At 35.7% G+C, this 25,872-nt stretch overlaps 1 protein-coding gene and 1 non-coding gene across 13 annotated transcripts in view; one reads left to right on the top strand and one right to left on the bottom strand.

Moving 5' to 3' along the window:
• Positions 1–127: 127 nt before the first annotated feature.
• The window catches only part of LOC125646084 (sodium/hydrogen exchanger 10-like), a 30,728-nt gene continuing 4,983 nt past the window's right edge, over positions 128–25,872 (bottom strand). The window contains exons 6-30 of one of the 12 annotated variants that reach the window (XM_056140041.1): positions 24,949–25,057; positions 23,438–23,581; positions 21,494–21,665; positions 21,259–21,340; positions 20,975–21,077; positions 19,136–19,355; positions 16,525–16,622; positions 16,351–16,411; positions 15,958–16,212; positions 13,154–13,348; positions 11,946–12,147; positions 11,199–11,347; positions 10,631–10,756; positions 10,139–10,237; positions 9,915–9,932; positions 7,148–7,330; positions 5,566–5,706; positions 5,120–5,234; positions 4,531–4,613; positions 4,251–4,433; positions 3,757–3,774; positions 2,707–2,724; positions 1,829–1,941; positions 1,616–1,633; positions 128–1,259 (exon numbers count right to left, since the gene is read on the bottom strand). In XM_056140041.1, the coding sequence (XP_055996016.1) occupies positions 584–1,259; positions 1,616–1,633; positions 1,829–1,941; positions 2,707–2,724; positions 3,757–3,774; positions 4,251–4,433; positions 4,531–4,613; positions 5,120–5,234; positions 5,566–5,706; positions 7,148–7,330; positions 9,915–9,932; positions 10,139–10,237; positions 10,631–10,756; positions 11,199–11,347; positions 11,946–12,147; positions 13,154–13,348; positions 15,958–16,212; positions 16,351–16,411; positions 16,525–16,622; positions 19,136–19,355; positions 20,975–21,077; positions 21,259–21,340; positions 21,494–21,665; positions 23,438–23,581; positions 24,949–25,057 (3,581 nt within the window). In that variant the 3' untranslated portion in view covers positions 128–583. Of the gene's footprint in view, positions 1,323–1,615; positions 1,634–1,828; positions 1,942–2,297; positions 2,330–2,706; positions 2,725–3,756; positions 3,775–4,250; positions 4,434–4,530; positions 4,614–5,119; positions 5,235–5,565; positions 5,707–7,147; positions 7,331–9,914; positions 9,933–10,138; positions 10,238–10,630; positions 10,757–11,198; positions 11,348–11,945; positions 12,148–13,153; positions 13,349–15,957; positions 16,213–16,350; positions 16,412–16,524; positions 16,623–19,135; positions 19,356–20,974; positions 21,078–21,258; positions 21,341–21,493; positions 21,666–23,437; positions 23,582–24,948; positions 25,058–25,872 lie in introns of all 12 variants that reach the window. The other 11 variants (XM_056140038.1, XM_056140045.1, XM_056140044.1 and 8 more) reach the window with 11 other exon arrangements.
• Trnat-agu (transfer RNA threonine (anticodon AGU)) lies at positions 18,146–18,219 on the top strand. Its single transcript has one exon. It is a non-coding gene; the product is annotated as a tRNA-Thr (tRNA).

Genomic DNA, 25,872 nt, shown 5'->3' with positions numbered 1-25,872 from the left:
AGTACAAAAACAATGTCTCCCCCTAGAAGAGGGGAGACATAATGATTCTTATTCAGTTCCATCCCTTAACCTTGTTTGCAGTGAGTGTAATAATTTTGTGAAAGTGAAGCTAGTAAATACTTGAAAATCCACTTGACAATTTTTATTGTATACAATAAGTGTTATATTTCAATATGTATATAACAAAATTTTTAAATATCTATTGATAACTTAAATCATGTGTTTTTAGAATACATCTGTTTACAGATTTCATTACAACTAAATATACACCATACTAAAACTATTAAAACTAAGAATTTGTTCTTTGTAGGTATCATAAAAATAATTCAAAACCAGGTAGATTGATGATAGATAAATATAAACAGATTGATAGAATGACAAACTATAGATAGATAGATGGAGATATTAGACAGACAGGTAGAGTTACACATGGAATTCACTCTGGTACAATATGTGTGTGTTTTCTAACAGGATCATTATATCCTACATTGTACATCACATAACTGGAAACCACAGCTGAGACATACATTTATAAAATGATTTAGAGACACATTTAGAATAAATTTTAACTGAGGGAAGTGGGTCAGAATTTGGTTTCTTCTCGGTCTACCCGAGATAATTTTGGATGGCCATTTCCCACGGTCAGGGAACAGACATACATTCCGTCTGTCAGTCCGTCCAGCTTTGATTGGTCTGGTGTGTTGTCTGCCATACTACTGTATGTCTCTATATTTGGCGTTGATTCTGGTATGTGATTTCCAACGTTTTCGTTTACACTGTTAATGTTTGTGTCAATCACCGAGTCAGCTCGATCACAAACTGGGCTTTCAGAAGAGGAACTTGTGTCTGATAAAAACTCTTTTCTCTCACCCACATAGTGGGTGGGGCCAAAGTGTGCATGCTCCTTCTTCTTTCTGTCATTTTTCAAAGTGGGGGAGGGGCTTTCATCTGGAGACACAATTTCTTCATTCTCCTCAATGATTTTGGTGTGAAGAATAAAGTTTGGATCAACTACATTTGGACTGTACACACTGGCATTCGATGTAGTACTGTGGAAACTTGAAGAGTTATTCTCTGATTGGCTGGATCCACTGCTAGACTGGGCAGGGTCAGCACTAATTGACCGCCGCACGACTGTTCGTGGTTCTAAGTCAGCATCAGAATGACTGGGCTGGTAATCCATGGACAGGGAACGAAGTGGTCTCCCCTCCAACAGACCGGGGGTCGAGGCTCGAACTCCCGCAAACAGTGTCCTCTCTCTGTGTATGTACAAAGTTATAGAGGTCAAATAATGGTGTTTGTAAGAGCCAGTGTACATACAGCTAGATAGAACAAAAATTAAAATTTTATACATCATGTTTAAGCGTAAAATAGAAATTCTGACATGCTAAATTATTCACAGATAACATGTGAATATACATGTATATATATATATATATATATATACACACACACAGAGATACAATGTATCAAATTCATTTGTGAAACATTTAATCATATACATGTATTCTAAACATGATTGTGCATGTTAGTGCAATCAACAGAAATTTTCAATGTTGATGTATTGAGTTAGTGAACACAGATGTAATGAGTTAGTGAACAGTACAACAGATACCTGTCTAACCACAGCATTCTGGGATACAAATAAAATTAACATTTATATTAGAGATGTAAAATTAATAAGAGTATAGTTCAAAATCATATAATCATTGTATATTGCTATTAATTTGTCATCAATGAATTGGTTTTATTCTGCAGAATTTTGAATGTACATATAGGGCAACAATAAGAAAACTGGTTCCCTTCAAAGCCTGGTTCCCGTACTCACCGATTAGGCTCTTCATTTTCCTCATTGAATAATTTGACATGGGTTTTGTGGTCGGACGACAAGTCCACATTTTTGTTGGTCAAAATTCCTAAGCTCTTAGCTTGCTGGATTTTCTGAAATGATTAGTGTGTTAGTAATTAAGTGAGCCTCTTACCACAGCTTGCTAGACATTCAACAGATAAATTACAGACCAGCATGTGACAACGAAAGTTAAGACATTTTAACATCAGAGTGCATTAGTTATGATGTAATACATACTACATGTATTAATAAAACACGAATTGTTTCCACTTGTACCCGGTGCAGGCAGGTGAGTTTTAAATTTATGTTAGTTTGTAAATTGCACATTGAATTTAGACGAGTCATTTTCCGTGAGTCAACAAAATATTAAACTATCAGCTATCAATATTGTTATGGGAAGCAGCAAAGCAATGTGCAGAGGAACACCAGTGTGAGTCTAAATGCCTACCTCTTCTTCCTACTATTCTTTTTTACTGATTCCTAATCAAAATACGAGGTTAATTGTGTATATACATCTACATAAATTTATATAGTTTCAACTAATTCACTGCAATCATAGTCATTCATACACCACATGTTTTGTCATTGTCGAAGGTCATTGAACACACTGGCTTGATCTTTTACTACATTTAAAACAAGTTTGGATCATTTGCATATAAATCAAATCAATGTCATATGTTACACAATACATAGGTTTTTTTCTTCAAACGTATGTGAATCGATAAACAAGTGCCCTTCAATGTTATCGAAATTAAGGAAATATTTCACATTCATATTAATATAGAACACAGTAACAATTAAAAACAAAAGAAACAATAAACAATAAAACAAACGAATAAATTCATCAAAATAGAAACCTTAACCGTCCTTATTTTCTACAAGAAGATATGCTTTGTTTATATTCATTATCATATATGACAGTTGCAGCAAAATTTACAATGAATAATTAAATGTGTATTTGGAATTATATGTGTTATGAAATTAAATGTACATGTATATAAATGTGTATGCAGAATTTTATGTGTATAAATGTAAGTACATGGAATTTAATGTGTATAAATGTATGAACATGGAATTAAATGTGTATATGTGGAATTAAATGTGAATATGTGGAATTAAATGTGAATATGGAATTACATGTAAATATGTATACGAAATTAAATGCTTACATGGAATTAAATGTGTATACAGCTGTATATGGAATTAAATGTGTATATGGAATTAAATGTGTATACGGAATTAAATGTGTATTATATGGAATTAAATGTGTATACGGAATTAAATGTGTATACAGCTGTATATGGAATTAAATGTGTATACAGCTGTATATGGAATTAAATGTGTATATGGAATTAAATGAGTATACGGAATTAAATGTGTATTATATGGAATTAAATGTGTATTATATGGAATTAAATGCGTATATGGAATTAAATGTGTATACAGCTGTATATGGAATTAAATGTGTATACAGCTGTATATGGAATTAAATGAGTATACGGAATTAAATGTGTATTATATGGAATTAAATGTGTATGTGGAATTAAATGCGTATATGGAATTAAATGTGTATACAGCTGTATGTGGAATTAAATGTGTATATGGAATTAAATGTGTATACGGAATTAAATGTGTAAATGGAAATAAATATGTATACGGAATTAAATGCGTATATGGAATTAAATGTGTATACAGCTGTATATGGAATTAAATATGGAAATAAATGGTAGCAAACAGATATTGTCATCTACAGGAGAACATATATCTTTACATAGTTTATCACCTAAGATTTACCAGGTACTTCATTTCTTGATATTCAATAAGATGCTATATATATGAGAATGTATACACATCCATTTCAACAAAATTTTCAATGAAAAATAAGAAAATGACAATTATAAAAGTACCTGAAGCTGTTCATTAATCTGAAATAATTTCAATAGTTTTGGACATTAATAAATCTATAATTTAAATGGTGATAGTCCCCATATCAGTCCAGACAGGCAACTGAAACTGTATAAAATTGTACTGTATTACTCACTAGCAGAAGTATATTCACGACACTACTCTCTCAACAACTTAAAACATTGACCATACAGACGTCAGAAGAACTGTAAGATGAGGCTTTGTCACATTGACAGGAACTAACGTCACAAACAAATACGAGTTCAAATCACACAACACCACGTAATGTCAGACAAACACGGAGCCACAGAAATCATGTGCCCCCCTCCTCCTCTTCTAAGATTGTGGCACCATCACACACCACAGCCATCGTACTCCGTCGATCTCCGTGGTGAACTTCGGAGGAAAGGGGGATAAGCGGGTGAGGACTGACACAAGGACAGGACTGTAGACGAGGGCGGGAGAAGCCCGAGAATGCAGGGTGAGGTTTATTTACCTTCCACTTTGACATGACTTTGCTGCGGTGGTTGGAGGCATGTTTCAGACACAGCTGGCTGATGGACCGAACGAAGGCCCCATGTCCGTGCTTGGTGTCATGGCCAGACACGTGCTGGGAGTGGGTAGGCTGACCCATTTCTGTCGGGACAATCAGTAGTACCGTCTTAGGTCCCTTCTCAGGCTACAAAGAAAGATATGTAAAGTAGTAAACACAATTTTGTTCAAGCTCAAAACAAGTTTGCACGAGACTTTGATTTACTACTGATGCTTATATCTACCTGAAGTTCTAGTTTAAGAACAGTCCAAGGAATATAACATGGAGCTGAAAATGCTTCTCTGGTAAATACATTCTGGGCATGTCCTGAAAATTGCAATGTCATCAAATGATATAAAGTGTTTAAGGATTTAATTCAGAATCTCCACAGAAATTATGATGAAAGATAAGATATATAAGGAGTTGAAATTGACACATTTCCCGTTAAACAATCATATGACCATGAGGTCATGTATATGTCTTCAAGAACAAAATATATATAGTCAAGGCCTCAAGCAAAACAATACTAATATACATATGGAGCTTACACAGTACAATATGATATGTAACATGTTGGCAAAACTTATGTTCAAATCATACATTTTCTTACGTTTTTAAACAAATGAGACAATTTCTGTCTAAATTATGATGTCATACACATAAAATGCATACGAGTCTAGTAGAATATCAATTTATAACACATTTGGCAGTCCTTGTACATGTACCTATTTTTATACTAAAGGAAATTAGTTCTATTTGGTCTCTCTGAATTTTACTCTTTTTAAGGGCCAAATTTATGCACAACTGTATCTTATATCACTACATGAAATTACCATTGATGAGAACAACATCACTCATGGTTGCATCCACTGTGAAGATGTCAATATCATCTGAATCCAGGAGGTATGAGTTTTCAAGCTGTAACTTTATCTTTTCCTTAGTCCAGCCCTGAAACAACAAAGCACCAGCTGCTTAGCTCTTGTTTATCAACACATGACAGGAAATAACAAAATAAACAATTACACACAAGTTTTTTTTATCTCTTTTAGGAAGAATTTTAGATAAAATATGAGTATATACTGCTAGGTGGGCTATTTCATTAGAATGGAGATGATTTGTTAATACTGACTTTATAGTTATTGTTTCATCAGTGTAGACACAATATAAGAATACTGAACTGATAGACAGGCTGTTTCATCTCAGTGTAGAGGCAATACATATATACTAACCTGGTAGGCGGGCTGTTTCATCAGTGTAGAGGCAATACATATATACTAACCTGGTAGGCGGGCTGTTTCATAAGTATGGAGGTAGCGATTCGATTGGCACACACATGCCACAGTCTGTACTCCAGTGAAGGTTCACTGTCATGGAATTCCAACATTGCCTTTTCCATGTCTTCACCACTGATAAACAGTACCTAAATACAAACACATGGTTAACCATGATTAGCTGATAAACAGTACCTAAATACAAACACATGGTTAATCATGATTAGCTGATAAACAATTTCTAAATACAAACACATGGTTAATCATTAGCTGATAAACAGTTCCTAAATACAGCAAACACATGGTTAATCATGATTAGTTGATAAATCACTGACTGTCAATATATTGTTCATCCCTTACATTACAATAGTATGATAATTCCTGCAGGACAGATGTGTAGTGTCAGCAGAGAGCAAAATAAGATTAATAGAATCCTTCATTAGTATGAGTGTGGGATAGGGAAATTCCACAGAGGGGACAAGATTCACAGTCTAGGATGAGGCTTTGCAGAGTCCTTAGACAGCAAATCTTGTTCCAGAGGTGGAATTTCCCTATCCCACACGAGTAAATAATGAAGGATTATTTTTCTCACATTTTACCTACAGTTTAGTGCATAAATTTAGGAGTTTTAAGAAAATTCTAAATTATCAAAATCCTCATTTGAACTTCGATGCAAAAACTAATTAGATAGGCAGAAAGAGCATACCCGAAAATGGTTTACACTGTAATTGTACACTAAAAAACCCAAGGTTGTCCACCAGAAAGCTATATACTACATCAAAATTTAAAGATAATGCAAAATATTTTTACTTCACCATGTAACGTAAATCTTCACAGTGTAACGTAAATCATAGAAAATATATGACATCATAATCAAATTATGTCACAGCAGTGTGAGACAGAAAAATCTCACATGGCTGTCTCACATGGGTAAAGTCGATCTCACAGTGGTGATAATGTGAGAAATGGTTGTATTCCATTATATCACTTATATCGATCATTTTTGATAAAACATTTTAGTATGAGAAATAATACTTATAGGATGCAGTAAGGCATTGTAAGGCCTATCTATCATAAGCTATAAAACCTGGGTTATACTACTGATGTAAATATACAACATAAGTATCTGTATATTGAGAACATAAATAAGAGTGCAAGTGCACCTAAAGTCAATTTCTAGATATGATGTAAACAGTAGTGTTTATGATATAAAGCAGCCAATTTTCAGCATTCTGGGGAAAAAATGCAAAAAAAGCAGTGGTTCTCCAATTATCTTAAAACTAAGGATGATTGCAGACACCATGGTACTGTACATTTGGATTTTGCTCAAATTATGAATCATGTACCTAATATGACATCATAGTCAAAAGAGGAGATTGCATTTTGCTGAATTGTATGCCATTTGGGTTGTATGGATACTTTTAAACCTATAAATATCAAATTATGGGCTATCAGAAACTAATTCAAAATTCATGGGCAAATCACACAGGACTATGACTACTTCTTTGCAATAAAAACATCCAGTGCAATTACCCAACTCATATTCTAAATACTATAGTTGTATGAAGGACCCCACAATATTAGCTTTACCTGTACTGAGGTTTCGCATGTGACAGTGGCTGATCGGGGTCGCTTGGTAAGCAGACCCATCTCCCCGATGATATTCCCCGAGGTCAAGAAGTCAATCAGGTTGGCTTTGATCTGCAGTTCTGAGCCACTGGTCGGTTTGCCTTCGTAGATTATTGGCTTCCCAGGCTGTATGGTGGACTCCAACTAAGAAAAGCAAGATCTCATAATGGGCGAGATCAAAAGATATCATTGTTGGATAAAAATCTAAATTCAAATATTTAGGGGGAGGGGGGATAAAAACTTCCGTAAGTTTCTGTCATCCAACATTAATTACACTTTAATGGAAAAAGAAAAAAGACAAGTGACTGTTAAAAACCACATAATAATATTACATTTTAATGAACATTTAATATTTAATACTTTTATTTATGTACACTTTCATTTGCGAATAAACAGTACTATGTGAATTTAGTTTTTTGTCAAACATTGAACTTCTGATCTCGCCCCAAAGTCTACATGTAAATTGTTCCTACTTTCTAAATCATTTCTCTAATTCTCTATAAAATTTGAGACTATATGTGTGCCAAAATAATTTGATAAAGAAAGGAAATCTGATTTTCTGTCAGATATAAGAATATAGAGCTGACCACATAAAGGGGTAGAAAGTGCAGTGTGTGCACCTCATCATTTTGTAAAAAGTACAGTTAAAGTCGTGTGTACACTCCATGATGTGGTAAAAAGCATAGTGGAAATCACGTGAGTGTACACATGATGTGATAGAAAGTACAGTGAGTCATGAGTGTACTCCACATGATGTGATAGAAAGTACAGAGAGTTATGAGTGTACTCCATGTGATGTGATAGAAAGTACTGTGAGTTATAAGTGTACTCCACATGATAGAAAGTACTGTGAGTTATGAGTGTACTCCACATGATAGAAAGTACAGTGAGTCATGAGTGTACTCCACGTGATGTGATAGAAAGTACAGTGAGTTATGAGTGTACTCCACATGATGTGATAGAAAGTCCTGTGAGTTATAAGTGTACTCCACATGATAGAAAGTACAGTGAGTCATGAGTGTACTCCACATGATGTGATAGAAAGTACAGTGAGTTATGAGTGTACTCCACATGATGTGATAGAAAGTCCTGTGAGTTATAAGTGTACTCCACATGATAGAAAGTACAGTGAGTCATGAGTGTACTCCACATGATGTGATAGAAAGTACAGTGAGTTATGAGTGTACTCCACATGATGTGATAGAAAGTACTGTGAGTTATAAGTGTACTCCACATGATAGAAAGTACAGTGAGTCATGAGTGTACTCCACATGATAGCAAGTACAGTGAGTCATGAGTGTACTCCACATGATGTAATAGAAAGTAACAGCTAGAGTCATACACAATGGTAAACTTTCCACATACTTGACTTCTTTTATATGGCATTATGCAGAAAGATACGATTTTCATCAGAAACATTTCAAACAAATGTAACAGGTTTTCTTAAATACATACAAATTGTACATGTGTATTTGGTGGTAAATAATAATTTGTAATAAACAATTGAGTAATTTTTCACAGGAAAATGCTAAAAACTGTGCTCTTTTAATAATTTATCTATGTGAAATCATCTGTATGTCAGTGAAAAATATCTACTTTTAGTGGTACCAAATGTATGACACTAAAAATCTAAATACTATTTATAGAGTTTTCTGTGAAATAAAATACATGTAGTTCTATATTATATGAAAAGTAAAGAATTCTATATATAAAAAAAATCGCAGACTACAAAACAATCAAGAAAGGTGCCTACAAACTCAACTTTTCCCTTCAAATTTAAAAGGAGTACAGAAGTATCACTATAATAGAAGTTGTCTAAGAGCAATGTTATAGCACAATACAGTGGAGCCTCCATAATCCAGACGCCATTAATCCGGACGCTTCACCTTCCAGACGATTTTTCTAGGGAATGGAATTTTTATACATTATTTTGCATCATTAATCCGGAAATTCACGTTCCGGATCCGGACGGTCATTCCTTACTACAAAACGTTAAAATGCGTTGAAAATTGTACCATTAATCCGGACAGTAATTTTTTTGAGGGAAGGTCTGTGTCGGACAATTTTAGCAATCCGTAAAGAAAACAAGCCAAACTGTCTAATTGAAGCGATTGCCTGTACCCTGTCAGCACCTCCCTTAAATTAGGTGATGTGTGATGATATGTCAGTTAACTGACATGATAAACACAAAATTCTTAAATCAACTTTGGACGATGAAGATTGTTTTAACAGACTGCCGAACCCGTAAATTGTGACATATGGAAATGACCGGCATCTTTAAGAAGTAAAAGTGTGATGAAATGTTTGAAGTGTAAATGATTATGTTAGTTACTAATGATTTATTTATTTATAGTTACATATAGTGCTTCATTATTTGTTTTAGTGCATACGGTACACAGTTTTGTAGATTAATTTATTTATAGTGCTAATATACATGTACAATGTAAGCATAGGTAAATACACTGCACACGTATATTTCAATTTTAGTCCTTTGAAATGCATGTAAATGTTAACATTATTATATTTGTTTTACTAATGCAAATGATTAAATCCAATGATAGAATGTGTTTAATTCACTACCTATCAATAAAGTAAGCATACTGGTTACTTATGTAAAGATAGAAAATATGTTATTCAGTTATCCGGACGCTTCATTTATCCGGACGATTTTGCTGGGAACCAGTGTCCGGATTAACAAGGCTCCACTGTATATATATACCATACAAACCTGGTGTGCCTTATTGATCTGCAAGGGTAAACATCATAAAGACTGTTAAAGGCTGGGAGAAAATGTAATGAATCAGATTACCTAGGATTTCAGTCCAAACCACTTTAAACTCTAGTGAGGCACTCTGGGTAATCTGGTCACCAGCGTACAAACCCGTCAGTCTGCTACACAAGTGATGACACGTTTTTCTTAGCATTTGTAAATCTAAGCCAGTGAACACTCACCCGCACCATTCCAGACACGAGGATGTAGATTCCGCCCGGCGGATCTCCCTCATGGATAATCACATCATCATAGTTGTAGCTGATTAGTTTGGCCTGGCTCTGTCAAACACATTGATTTATGTTATTTTTTTTATCAATTTACATGTAATTAAAATCATTTTGTTTTGATGCAAAATAATGCTGCTTACTGCGACAGTCTTGTGCTATTCATTCTAGAATTTAGCTTTTAAAAAGGACATTGGGGGGGGGGGGGGAAAGAGATTAAAATAAAATAAAAATCTAATTAAAAATCTAAACATCTGGGGAAAAAAATTCTACTCTTGCAATTTTATTTAAAACATTCAACAATATCCCAAACAAGTTGGATCACAGAAGTTAAAATTAGATTATAAGAGACCATTCATTGTAAAAATAGATATGCAATTTTCTGTATCATTCATGTCATAATCTTACTGCAATCTTTGTTATGGTTTAACATTTTTCAAGAGATACCTTGATGTAGGAGATGAGTTTGGTGTCATTACGGAGCCAGAAAACGTGCTTCAGCATAAATTCAGGAGGAGGTAACGGCAGATTGGGCGGGAAATTCAATAACCTTTTCATCTTCTCTTCTACCATCTACAACAGGTAACAACATTCTGTGAAATTTGTTATCATGGAAAATATCTAATTTATGCCATCAATTTAAGATACCTTTTAATGGTGTGACACTTACCCTCACCTTTTCATGGTGTGTGACACTTACCCTCACCTTTTTGTGGTGTGACACTTACCCTTACCTTTTCATGGTGTGACACTTACCCTCACCTTTTTGCGGTGTGACACTTACCCTCACCTTTTTATGGAGTGTGACACTTACCCTCACCTTTTTGTGGTGCGGCACTTACCCTCACCTTTTTGTGGTGCGACACTTACCCTCACCTTTTCATAGTAAAATGCTTACTCTCACTTTTTCATGGTGTGAATTTACCATCACATTTTTGTGTGTGTGAATTTACTAACAACTTTTCATGATGTGAAGTTTGCCCTCATCATAAATTGATGTGAAGTTTGCCCTCACCTTTTCTAGTTTGGTTCCCTCTGCCTCCTCCAAGATTCCATCCATCAAGAGTTCATGGACACCATCCCTAAGATTGTTAAGGACGCTGCGGATGGCCTGACGAGTTTTGATTGACAGGGCAATGTCTGGGTGTTGTTTCTGTAACATTCCTGTCCAAGTAAAACTTTATGGTCAATAACAATACATTACTGTAGACAATATTAGTACATATTTGAACGATAGAGGTTGCTGCTAGCCTGCAGTGTTTTACAGTATCTGAAAATCTTTAACACAAAATCTTTGTGAAAGTGTTTCCTAGTTTCTGCACAGCTACGTATACTAATATGACTGAACAATGGCTGTACAGAATGGGACTTTTCTTCAAAATGTGAGCATTTCACGATTTTCTTTCCAGTGTCCTTGACCTGTAATCTCAAAAGTAGCTAGAATAGCATCTCCAGATCTGCAAGTGCCATTGATTTCTGATAAAAATATTTTCAAAAGCTTGCAAAACAGAAACATTGTAATCTCAAACCAATGATAGCCTTGGGCTTTTACACTGAATTTGATGATAAACAGGAACTAAGATCTTAGATCTTTAAGCAAAATGAATTCTTTCATGCTACAGTGTAGGTTAATGTTGGATTAGAGCTGTTCATTTACTCTTTACACACAGGCTGACAAAAAAAAACCCAACATGAATACACAAGCAAAATATTACCTCCCACCACCACTCTGTTGTGGAGATATAATTTTGTCAATTCTTACCAAGACACCTGATGACATCCAGGCGCCCATTGTCACTTGACTGTTTGAGGTTCTTGGCGATGTCCTTCTGGTCCACCATGTGGTCAATCAGTTTCCTGACCTCTTCTTCTCCAGCCACATATCCCCTCCCCACATCGTAGCCATAGCTCAGCTGTTTACTGATCTGACGTTTTAGTAGCTTCACCACTAATGGCATCAAAGGCTGGAATATATAGACCCATTACATCACAAGACTGGAATATAGACCCATTACATCACAAGACTGGAATATAGACCCATTACATCACAAGACTGGAATATATAGACCCATTACATCACAAGACTGGAATATAGACCCATTACATCACAAGACTGGAATATAGACCCATTACATTGTACATCACAAGACCCATTACATCACAAGACTGGAATATAGACCCATTACATTGTACATCACAAGACCCATTACATCACAAGACTGGAATATATAGACCCATTACATCACAAGACTGGAATATAGACCCATTACATCAAAAGACTGGAATATATAGATCCATTACATTGTACATCACAAGACTGGAATATAGACCCATTACATTGTACATCACAAGACCCATTACATCACAAGACTGGAATATAGACCCATTACATTGTACATCACAAGACCCATTACATCACAAGACTGGAATATAAGACCCATTACATCACAAGACTGGAATATAGACCCATTACATTGTACATCACAAGACCCATTACATCACAAGACTGGAATATATAGACCCATTACATCACAAGACTGGAATATAGACCCATTACATCAAAAGACTGGAATATATAGACCCATTACATTGTACATCACAAGACTGGAATATAGACCCATTACATCACAAGACTGGAATATAGACCCATTACATCACAAGACTGGAATATATAGACCATTACGTCACAAGACTGGAATATATAGACCCATTACATCACAAAACTGGATCTGAAGTAAAGTCCAAAAGTTTTATCATCTCACATTTAGCTAAGCATCACAATGTCTATAGTCAAGAATACAAGTTTTATCACATTATAATCAGCTTTTAAACATCACTGTGTCTGAAGTAAAGTCCCAAGTTTTATCATCAATGGCTTTACTTTCTTTTGCCCATTCAGAGATCTGCATTTAATGAAGTAATGAATTATTTTAACTTTATTCTTAAGATTTTTGTAAACTGGCCACTAACCTCCAGAAGTCTGAATAATCGGATGATCCTGAATAGCATGAAGATGACAACAGTGATTGTCACTGATTTATGGTCACCTCTAAACACAGCTGGAAGGGTGAAACCAACAATGATGTCCAGCACACCGAGGGAGATTATGGCCACACACAGACTGTTCCAGCCATTCCTGATGTACTCTTTTCTCTGAACAAGCACCTGTCAAAAAAAAAGGGTTAACAGGCAAAAAAAAAATGCAGCTGTCACAGAGCCCAACAAGATTTCATAGGAAAAACAAGCATCTGTCACAGAGCACAACAAGGTTTAATGTTTAAAAACAAACACCTGTCAAAAGACACAGGGTTTAATGTTAAAAAATAAGCACCCGATATAAAGCAAAAGGGGTCAACAGACAAAAAAACCCACCTGATATAAACCATAAGGGGTCAACAGGCAAAATAAGCACCTGATATAAATTAAGCAAAAGGGGTCAAAAGGCAAAAACAAGTACACTGTACCTGATATAAAGCAAAAGGGGTCAACAGGCAAACAAAGCACCTGATATAAAGCAAATAGAATCAACAGGCAAAAAAAAAAGCACCTGATATAAAGCAAAAGGGGTCAACAGGCAAAAACAGCACCTGATATAAAGCAAAGGGGTCAACAGGCAAAAACAAGCAACTGTCAAAAAGCACAACAAAGTTTAACATTAAAAAACAAACACCTGTTACAAAGCAAAAGGGTTAACATGCAAAAACAAGCATCTGTCATAAAGAACAGGGTTTAATGTTAAAATCAAGCAACTGTTACAAAGCAAAAGGGTTAAGAAGCAAAAGGAAGCACCAGTCAAAAAGCACAAGGTTCAATCAAGGGGCAAAAATAAGCACCTATCACAAAGCACACCAAGGGTTAACAGGCAAAAACAAGCACCTGTCAATGAACCCAGTAAGAAATTAACAAACAAAACAAGAACCTGTCAAAGAGTACAACATAATTTACTTCAAAAACAAGCACCTGCCTCAGAGAACATGGGTTAACAAGCAAAAATTAAGCACTTGTCAAAAAGCATGAGAAAAGTTTACAAGCAAAAGCAAAACAAGCACATGACACAGCACACATCCTGGAATAATAGGCAAAAACAAGCACCTTTTCAGTAAAAAAAAAAAAGTACTGCTGACAAACAATATATGAAGCCTTGCCTCTTGTTTATACTTTGTCCTCTCTGAAATTGGTTCTCAGCTTACCTGACCACACAGCATGATATCACAAATAAGACATTATGTTGACAACAGTTAATGTAAAAAGCCAAACAGGGGATGTTACCTTAAAATCAGTCATTGTAGCTTAGTGATTAGGGTGCTTGCTTCTTAATTGGAAAGCCTGGGTTCAACTCTCAGTCCCAGCACAGGGTCAAACCCAAAGGTGAATTTGATTAAGCGACATGAATTACACGGGTAACTAGAGTTGAAAATAAAATGTATAATTTTTTACACTAGTGTTGAACTCGTGTTACTCAAGCATACTCCAAATTTTAGCAGTTTTTGTTAACATTTAGTCTTAGAAATGTAAAGCGTCACTAAAAACATGATACAAAATAAGATTCTGACATATTCAAGAAATTTCTTCACTTTAGATTTAAATAAAATCGAACTGGAAATTAAAAAGAAACTTTTAACAGCATTTGCGAATGCACAAACTGTTGAAATGCTGAATTTATTATGATACAACTATAATGATATTTTTCTAATTGTCTTTTACTTAAATTCAACAAAATGCAATTCTAAATGAGTATATGGCAATCAGAAGATATAAAACAATTGTCTATGTTATGCAACAATGGTTTTTTAATATTACATTTCTTGCATTCCTACCCTCTGTATTGTAAACAAACACTACACAACACGAGATGTTTCATTTTCATACAATGTATATGGAGTGTAATAACTGAGCGTAAATTCAACTCTAGTGTCACAAGAGTGGCTTTAATCAAATTCACCCCAAGATGTTTAAAGGTAGTGGCTGTTCCTTCCCCTAGCCCCTGACATTAGAAGTGATAGTCATAGGTCTTTTGGATATGACCTTACAAACAGAGGTCTAATGTCATGGTAGGTATCGGCACGATAAAGAACCCTCTCTGCTATGACCATAAGTGCCTTGCGTAGGTCAAAATGTGTGACATTTCACCAAAAACTAGTGACATCTCTACATGAGTGAAAAACTCTCAAATGGTTCATAAAACAACATACAAACCAAACAAATGCTACCCTGACAACACACTCCACAATATACAAAGTCACACACTGGGAGTTACCTAGACAACACACACCACAATGTACAAAGCCACAAAGAGGATGTTACCTTGACAACACACACCACAATATACAAAGCCACACACTGGGAGTTACCTAGACAACACACACCACAATGTACAAAGCCACAAAGAGGATGTTACCTAGACAACACACTCCACAATATACAAAGCCACAAAGAGGATGTTACCTTGACAACACACTCCACAATATACAAAGCCACAAAGAGGATGATACCTTGACAACACACACCACAATGTACAAAGCCACAAAGAGGATGTTACCTAGACAACACACACCACAATGTACAAAGCCACAAAGAGGATGTTACCTAGACAACACACACCACAATGTACAAAGCCACAAAGAGGATGTTACCTTGACAACACACTCCACAATATACAAAGCCACAAAGAGGATGTTACCTTGACAACACACTCCACAATGTACAAAGCCACAAAGAGGATGTTACCTTGACAACACACTCCACAACGTACAAAGTCACAAAGAGGATGTTACCTTGACAACACACTCCACAATGTACAAAGCCACAAAGAGGACGTTCAGGCTGCGGAAGATGTTCTGTTTGTCCTTCCAGTCTGGGTGGTACTGACAAACGATGGACAAAGCCACATTAACCATGTCGATGATGATAATGGATACCATGGTGAAGTAGAAAGCATGGTGCTGCGTGACTCGGTACAAGTAACGGAGAATCACTGACTTCGGCTCAGGAATGTCTATCCCGTCAATCAACTTCATTACAAATCTTTTCTGAGATTTAAAAAGATGAATTGTAGACATTTATCAAACAAAAATGTTCTGAATAACATGTACCATCAGTCTTAAAATGATTCATTCTCAAAATACAATCGGGAATTACAATAATAGCCATATTGCAGATCTACTTACGATATTTACATAAAACTTTGGCACTTCCCAACTTTTCTTTATTTCATCAACATCTATGAATCTAAAACAGAATTACAATTAAATGCTTGGTATAGATCACTTTTTCTTCTCACAAATAGATAAATTTCATGAAAGAGATGAGTGAAATGTACCTGGCAGTGATAAATAACTTACTTCCCCTGTTTGTCTGCTGCTATGTCTGTACAGTCATGCAACTTCCTGACAGCTTCACGGGACAACATTCCTTGTTCAAACTGCCTCCAGTAACTCATCTGAAACAACAAACTTGTCAGAAAAACCACCAACATTTTGAATTTGAATACAAAGAGATAGATTCCTAATTCTGCATTCAATTCTAATAACATCAGCCTTTCCTCTCTTATAACTGATATAAACTTGAAGAAATAAAACAGATCACCAACACATCATGAGAATGCAGTGTGAATTTTATTTGGTTGACCGGTTTCGACCTTTGGTTGGTCGTCATCAGAACAATTTTACATGAAATGAATTTACTAAAGTAAAAAATGCGGCTGACGTTGCTATTAACAATAAAAAATGCGGAGATGTGTACATAATGTGGAGTTGCTTAACAACGCAAATACATACATGTATGATATTATTAGCTGGTTTTCATTGTTTCTCAAGTTTTTATGTAAAAGATATAGTGTGTTTACAAACGAGAAATTCATATTATATAATGCATTATATAATATGAATTTCTTGTTTGTAAACATCTCCACATTTTTTATTGTTTATAGCAACGTCAGCCGCATTTTTAACGTTCGAAACCAGTCAACCAAATAAAATTCACACTGCATTCTCATGATGTGTTGGTGATCTGTTTTATTTCTTCAAGTTTATATTTCTAAATGCAGACCCTGTTGAATACTGCATTGTATCCACTCATGAGAATCTTCCGTAATTTTAACCTCAAGGTGTTGGTCTCCAGATTTTGACTTTGTTTGTAATAACTGATATAATACAGATTAATTTGCCTTCATGCCAAATTAATCTCATTTAATTGACGGAACAACTGTTTTCCAATGTTGGCCGATCTAAAAAATCGAACAAATTAATCAAAACCAAAGCCATCATAGTACGAGTTAATGTGCAGATAGCACTTCCTTTTCCCAGACACGAGCAGATTAGCACTGAAACATAGCAGACGCTCTCTAAGAATTTTCCGTGCAGTATCACGGGTAGTGGGCCCCCTTCCAGGTATCTGGCTAGCTGCACGCATGGCAGATCTCACCTCAGATCTCCATTCTTTCCGGTCTTGAGGGTCGACAGTAGAGAGCTTCCATTCTCTACGATCTTTCTCCGTCAGCTCTCTCCAAGATAGCATTGGCCGACCAACTCTACGTCTCCCAGGAACTTGTATATTTAGAGCGCACTCTACGATGCTAGTATACTTTACATTTATATATATCTACTACATTTGGTGCCGTTGACCACCCCTGGTCTTGCAGGTGAAGGTCCTGTCAGGGGCCAGAAGAATCTGGGTTATGTGTCTTCGAGGGCGAAGACTGTTTAAGGCAGGAGGAATGTAGTAATTAGGGCTATACGGACCGTGGATATCGGCCTGGATAGCTCAGTGGTTAGAGCACCTGTCTGGTAGTGCAGGGGGTCCCAGGTTTGACTCCCAGTCCAGCCAAAGAGTTTGACTACCCCTGGTCTTGCAGTCGCAGGTCCTGTCAGGGGTCAGAAGAATCTGGGTTATGTGTCTTCGAGGGCGAAGACTGTTTAAGGAGGGAGGAATGTAGTAATTAGGGCTATTCAGACCGTGGATGTTGGCCTGGATAGCTCAGTGGTTAGAGCACCTGACTAGTAATGCAGGGGTCCCGGGTTCGATTCCCGGTCCAGCCAAAGAGTTTCTCCTCTCTCCTATATATACATCAATATATATATACTACAAACTGTTGGTACTCACTTAGCTGAGCTTGGCAACAAATCTTTCTAACATCTAAGAAAGGGTTTGTTATCCCTCATCCAGGGGAAGGTATCCCCAGAGTAATGGAGGAACATCATATCGATGTCTGTGGCGGGTCCGTAGGGATAGATGGGAGGGTTGTGAGCATATCTGGCTCGTTGTTTCCCTGCCCAGCCATCATGCATGATGGTGGGCGCAATGTTGGGTAGACAGGTTGTCTACAAATGTATGCCATATAGAGCAATGTTATAAAGTAAAAAGTTTTCGATTGGGGTCATAGCAAAGCCTGCAGGCTTGGGGCCCTCTCCACCTCTCGTAACAGGAGGGGAGACTTAGTACTGGAGTACTTGGGTAGAGAAGTACTACTGACCAGTAAGCAATCACCGGGAAACAGGGTATACAGATGTGCTCTCAACTATCTCGGACCCAAATGTCTAGTACCTAAATTTGGGATCCTTGGTACCTGCGCCCAATGCAGGGCCACTGGTTTTGCCCGGTACTTATTAGTCGGTATACCAGCTATCCCTTCTGGACCCAGTTATTTATTGTATATCCACACAATGCGGCCGTTTTAATGCCAATTTCCTAATGTCCATCACAGTTCGGAACATACGTTGTACCCTTTTGATACTATAATACTCTTGTTGTCTAGTTGGCATCAGGAATGGTAATGGGTATGTGAATATCACCAAATGCAAGGAATCTTATGTTTGTAAGCATTTACTACCTGACTGTTCAATTAATTGATATAAATTTTCAATTTTCATAACTTTGTTAAAACAACTTTTGTTATCTTAATGTTTTCTGAAATTTTTAATAGAAAATAATTTCTGATAAATTAAAGCAGCATACCTTCTCAGCTTTGAGCATTCTGAGGATGGCTTCGTTGGTCATATCACGGAGTTCTTTTCTGGTGTACTGGGCAGGCAGTTTGGAGTCACACTCGGGACAGATGGCATTTGGCCGGATGTCCAGCGAATCCTCCACTTCTGCCTCCTCCTCTGTGGTTTTATATGGATCATCGATTTCACAGCTCTTTTCCACTGTGTCCCAGTCAGCATCAGCCAAAAATCTAAATAAGTACCCACAGCTATGTAATAATGACTTCAGGAAGACATTTCTTACTCTTTGAAATCTATTTCCTAAATATACACGAGGAATTTATCATAGCGTAATTTAGTGAGGAGCATCACTTGCAAAATGAAATTACTTGCTTTCTTTTTCGATATTACTGATACACATGTAAAATATCTTGATTAACATGTAACAGAAAAGGAGAAAATACAATGGATCTGACCAGGATTTGAACCCGGGCCCCCTGACCGCTGACCGCTACATTCTTCCCTCCTTAAATGTCTTCACACTTGAAGACATCAACCCAGGATCTTTATCCCCTGGCAGACATTTTCACCTGTCAGTTCCAGGAGATGGTCACGACATCAAATGTAACAGGAAGGGAGAAAATGCAATGGACCAGACTGGGATTCGAAACCAGGCCCTCTGAATCTCTATTCAGGTGCTCTACCAACTAAGCTATCTGGCCACTGGCAATCGAACCCGAGTGACTGCTACATTCCTCCCTCCTTTAAAACTTGTCTTTGCCCTCGAATACATACAACCTAGTTTTTTTTTCCCTTAGCAGGACTTTCACCGGAAAGACAAGGGGTGGTCAATTGGCACCAAATGTAACAGGGAGAAAATGCAACAGACCAGACTAAGATTCGAACTTCGGCCCCTAGAAACTCTAGTCAGGTGCTCTACCAAGCTAACTGGACATTGGCGATCAAACCTGGCTGACCGCTACAAACAGCACACTCACGAATTCATTTTGTATGAATGATTTTGTGATAATCAATTACTCGCGTAAAATCAGGAATCTACAGTATATACATGCATTGTGTCTTCACTGAATTACAGTAATTAAACATTTACAAATACATAGTTACTGGAGTTTAAATTAAAGGCCATGATATACATGGATTTGAAAATCTTTGAAAGCGATGCATCCTATGATGCAGAATTCAAGTGGTTATTTCTCCAGGTCCAGAATTTCATTTATTTGTGAGAATAATCAATCATTACATGTACATTTATAATTTTTTTGCAATTTGGAACAAGATATCTACATGTATGTGGATAAGTAAATTTTATTTCATGCAATTCATTACATTAAATACATATTTCATTTTTTTTTTTAAAAAGCTGACGGGAAAAAAACCCCACCTAGTCACATTTTTCCTGTCTGATTTAATAGCAGAAACCTGCTGTGAAAAGAGATAATTTCCACAGAATTTTTTTTAAGTTTTCAGATGTAGCCTATCTATTATGTGATTCAGCCACATCTCACCATATAACAATTGTGGATTTCTAACAAATAACAAAATTTTCAATTCAGTTGTCTTTATAAAGACATAATTGCATTTAATATTCATCACAATCAAATGGAAATATTTGAAAAGATTCTGTAATCAGTCTTTCAAGATAATGGTACAATGAGCTGAGAGCATTTAAATCCCTGCTAATCTCTCAACCATTCTGACTTCAGCACAGGAAACTGACAGAGAGCTGTCAACATCCCGTGCTAATCTGCTGAAGTTCCTGCTAATCTCTTACCTGTCTGACTTCAGCACTATAAACTGAGAGCTGTCAACAACTCGTGCTAATCTGCTGAAGTTCCTGCTAATTTCTCACCTGTCTGACTTCAGCATATTTAGTGCCTTTTCTCTCATGTCCTCCAGGAATCTCAGGGAATTTGCCATGGACATCTTTTTAGCTGGGGATATGTCACTCATGCCTGCAGTGAGTTAGGTAACAAACAATATATTCATTATTCAATGAGCATTGATCTATAATCCTTCATAACAAGGAATAACATTTATCTTAAAGAGATATCAACTCTTGAATTCAATCCAAAAAGAGTACTTTTTCCATATGTTACTACAGTGTACTACTGATCTCCAAAAAGCACATGTTACCTAGGACTTTAAGTAGAGTAGAACAGGTGGTAGCATTGATCAACAAAGTCAGAAACACAACCCCTGAGACATGGATCAGAACCTGAAAGTCACAAAAGCTGAATAAATATTCATTCTGAACTCCAGACATGGACATTGGTGTAGATTAACACATGTATCAAAAAGACCAAAGGTCTAAAACAATGTGACATATTGACATTTTTGTTACTTACTGAAACACTTCTGCAGTACTTACTCGAATGCCAACAGTTTCCGAGTCAATCTCTTCATGATGGGCAACCTGCAAGGCCAGGGCCAAGCCCACTGCTCCCCTCAACCCACCCCAGGTCATCACCATCCCTTCCTGCCAAGACAAACCATACCCTGTGTGTCGCAAAATGGGACTGAAGATGGCAATCACAAGTCCTCTGTAACAGTATATAAATAGCAATCACTAGTTTATACAGTATATAAATAGCAATCACTAGTTTATACAGTATATAAATAGCAATCACTAGTTCATACAGTATATAAATAGCAATCACTAGTTCTCTGTAATAGTATATAAATAGCAATCACTGGTCCTCTGTAATAGTATATAAATAGCAATCACTAGTACTCTGTAACAGTATATAAATAGCAATCACTAGTACTCTGTAATGGTATATAAATAGCAATCACTAGTCCTCTGTAACAGTATATAAATAGCGATCACTAGTTCTTTGTAACAGTATATAAATAGCAATCACTAGTTCATACAGTATATAAATAGCAATCACTAGTATTCTGTAATAGTATATAAATAGCAATCATTGGTCCTCTATAATAATATATAAATAGCAATCACTAGTACTCTGTAACAGTATATAAATAGCAATCACTAATTCTCTGTATCAGTATATAAATAGCAATCACTGGTCCTCTGTAATAGTATATAAATAGCAATCACTAGTACTCTGTAACAGTATATAAATAGCAATCACTAGTCCTCTTTAACAGTATATAAATAGCAATCACTAGTTCATAAAATATATAAATAGCAATCACTTGTTCATAAAATATATAAATAGCAATCACTAGTCTATAGAGTATATAAATAGCAATCACAAGCACAGGTACTTGTTTCATACATGGGTCAGGAGGGGGTGACCCATGTATGATGAAACAAGTGCCTCAGCCTGTGGTGACAGTATATAATTCTCAACAACAGTATACACATGTATGTACATTAAATGTGATGTTTGGTTCAAAATTATACATATTCACGTTAAAATCCAAATTAAGTATAACTTTCATTTCAATCATTTAATTTAATATTAATTTATCTCTGAGCCAAAAATGTAAATTTGTTAAACACACTTAATTTTGATATCACGATAAAAATGAACACTTAATTGTGTTTTTGACATGATCGATCAATCAGATTTACAATAAGGTTAACAAACTTCAGCCTTATTTCTGCAGGGGAAAATATACATGTAGACGACCAGTCATAACTGCTCTGAAGACTAAGATAAACCCTATCCCTTGTCAAAGTACATGTGCAGCGTGTCTGTTAACACTGACAACAGACAATAAGTGTGCAATGACGTATGGAGCTTTTAACACACACCAGACACATAATTGTTGTTTACCTCATTTAGCCTGTACTTAAGATAATGACATCGTCTGTCAATGTGCCAACACAAAAAAAAAATAAACTCCCAACAGCTAACTGTTTACAGGTTTACCTGCACAAGACACCATTAATGTTCCCCGGCTTCAGGGACACCCCCCAAGCTTATGACATTTACAGTAAAAAATTATACATTTCATTTACTTGATTGGAGTTTTTTCTCAAAACCAAACAATTCTTGTTAGAATAAATATTCTTTTGTGGCAATCAGGGCACCAAACCAAACTTATTACACCCATTCAGGGGCGTAATTGGACACTTAGTAATAAATTAATTCACAAATGTCAAGATGTGAAAATGGGACTTCTTGTCATTTAATAAGGTATATGTAGTTTATTTTCTTTATTGAATAATTAATTACCCAGGGGCTCCAACAGAAAAATTGCTTTCTCCAGTCCATTCATCATTCCAAAATTTTATTTTCATTACTTCATATTCAACAGTACGTCTAGTGACTTGAATTACAGGTAGACATGGAGGGTGTGTGTGTGAGTGTGAAAAAACCCATCATATAGTAACACATACCTGATAACAAATATTCCGAAGTACAGAGCAAACATGTAGAACCAGTCAATTCCGTGGATTTCAAAAATGGCTTTTTCTGCTATAACCATGCCGACTATGATGAAGATGAGGGTATTAGCAATGTATGCCAATGTCTCCCAGAATCTGACATAATAGTCATAAAGAGAATACATAATTGTAAATCATTTCATAGCCCTTTGAAGTTTTTGATATGGCCATTCATTACTTCTGTACTCATATGAAACGAACAAACAATTTTTAAAAAGACATAAACTCTAGATACCCGCCATACACCAAGGCGATGAGTTGTCTTCAGAATTAGACATAAACTCTAGATACCCGCCATACACCAAGGCGTTGAGTTGTCTTCAGAATTAGACATAAACTCTAGATACCCGCCATACACCAAGGCGATGAGTTGTCTTCAGAATTAGAACAATACTAACCAGTGATAACTTATGCAGATCATGATTTTGTTTTAGGATTTTTTTTACTTACAGAGAGATTCTTAAAGAGCATGTTTGTATCTAATTGATGTGCATTTGAGACGATCAAGTAAATGGGGTGGATCAAGCAATCAAAGTTTTGAATGTCGAGGAAATTAGGATGGGATGCAGAGTGCATTGCAGATTCATGTTTCATAAACTAGCTAATTGTGTTGCTGTGGATTTATTGCAAAAATAATAAGTTACCATTCCTTTCCACCCTGCTTATAGATTCTTGATAAAATTTGATTGTTTATTTCTGTTTGATTGATGTGTCTGCTTTGAATCACTATGTCTAAAATTATGAAATTTAACACCCCCCCCCCCCCCCCCCCCCCAAAGGAAACTTTATGGAAAATTGTTGAAGCTATTTTGCCTTGGTAAACTCATGTATATGACAAAGGAATACCCAGATCTCTCTCTCTTTCTCTCTCTCTCTCTCTCTCTCTCTCTCTCTCTCTCTCTCTCTCTCTCTCTATATATATATATAATATATATACATTGTATATGATTGTATTTAAGGACAAATACATGTACATATACATGTTTACAGTAACAGCAAATATAACCAAAGAAAAAAATAAATGTATGCTTAGAATTTATAAAATAAATTAAAATTTTGATTCTTCCAACAAAACCAGATGAAAATTAACCTACAGAAAGATTTGATTCAAATTGCACAAGATGTATATATACAAATCTGAACATACGATATATCAATTTCATTTGGTGATAATCGCTTTACTGTATGCATGCATTGCACAAGATGACCTAGGGCTCGTATTGGAACATAGAGATAATATGGAAATATAGGGTAAGTTACACATCACAATTTGCAGATGATACCACTCTCTTTTAGATGGAACCAGGCAATCTTTGGTGGCTATTATTCACCAATTAAACGTATTCAAACGAATATTGGGCCTATCAGTAAATTATTCTAAAGTTCATACTTGTAAAATTTATATTCATCATTTAAAACACCTGTGTAACATTTTCATACAAAAGCATCTTAGCTGTTCATACCTGTGGAGGAAATGTTCGACTTCAGGGCTAATCATAGTCTTCCCTGCATTCATGGTGACCCCCAGCACCACGGTGGCCAGCACTCCAGACACGCCTAAATATACCTCCCCTAGACAACAGAAATCAGTTATCAATAATAAAGATGAAAATCGATGCTTAGTATCATGGATGATAGAAATCAGCAGAATCGTTAGTGATAAGAATCACAGAATTTGAGCAATGGTCAAATGAGAAGATTCTGGAGTGTTTAAAAAAATTGCAGAAAAGGAAAAACTCTTTGGCTGCACCAGGAACTGAACCCAGGATCCCTGCATTACTAGTCAGGTGCTCTTGTGACAGGGTGATATTTTTCTAAAGTAAATATATTATTTCATTATTTAGATTATGAAGATTAGTACATGACAAAAGTTGTCTTTACTTTTAATTTATTTTATGTACAACTTAATAGTATATGCAAATATCTCTAAAGTTATTTATAGATTATGAGATCATAATGGTCAGTAATAGCACCATGTAAATATTTATAGAATATAGAACTCTCCAATTTCATTGGTTGTCTAAGTTCCCTCTCTTTACTATTGTTCACATTTTGAATTGTCTTCTAAGAGTATAGAAGTGTTTTCTAGAAGATTTTCTTAGTACAATTCGACTGTAAGTAAATATGACTTTCTTTTGAGTTTTTATGATCATATATAATTCAAAGTACATGTGCTTACTTTGAATTAACACATTTGCTGAATAGTTAGATTTTATGCATTTTCTATGATAGTAATTGAGTAAGAGTGATCATATGCATTTCTACATTATCTTTAAGTTATCAATTACAACTAAAGAGTAAAATGTATATCAGTATGAATGTATATTAAAACTATAAATCATGATTGAATCAAATGTAGTAGTTTAAATATGTTATGTGTGAATGTC

Source organism: Ostrea edulis, chromosome 6 (genome assembly GCF_947568905.1).
Source record: "Ostrea edulis chromosome 6, xbOstEdul1.1, whole genome shotgun sequence".
NCBI classification, from domain to species: domain Eukaryota; kingdom Metazoa; phylum Mollusca; class Bivalvia; order Ostreida; family Ostreidae; genus Ostrea; species Ostrea edulis.
The sequence above is the reverse complement of the archived record's forward strand: the minus strand, read 5'-3'. Positions and strand labels throughout refer to the sequence as shown.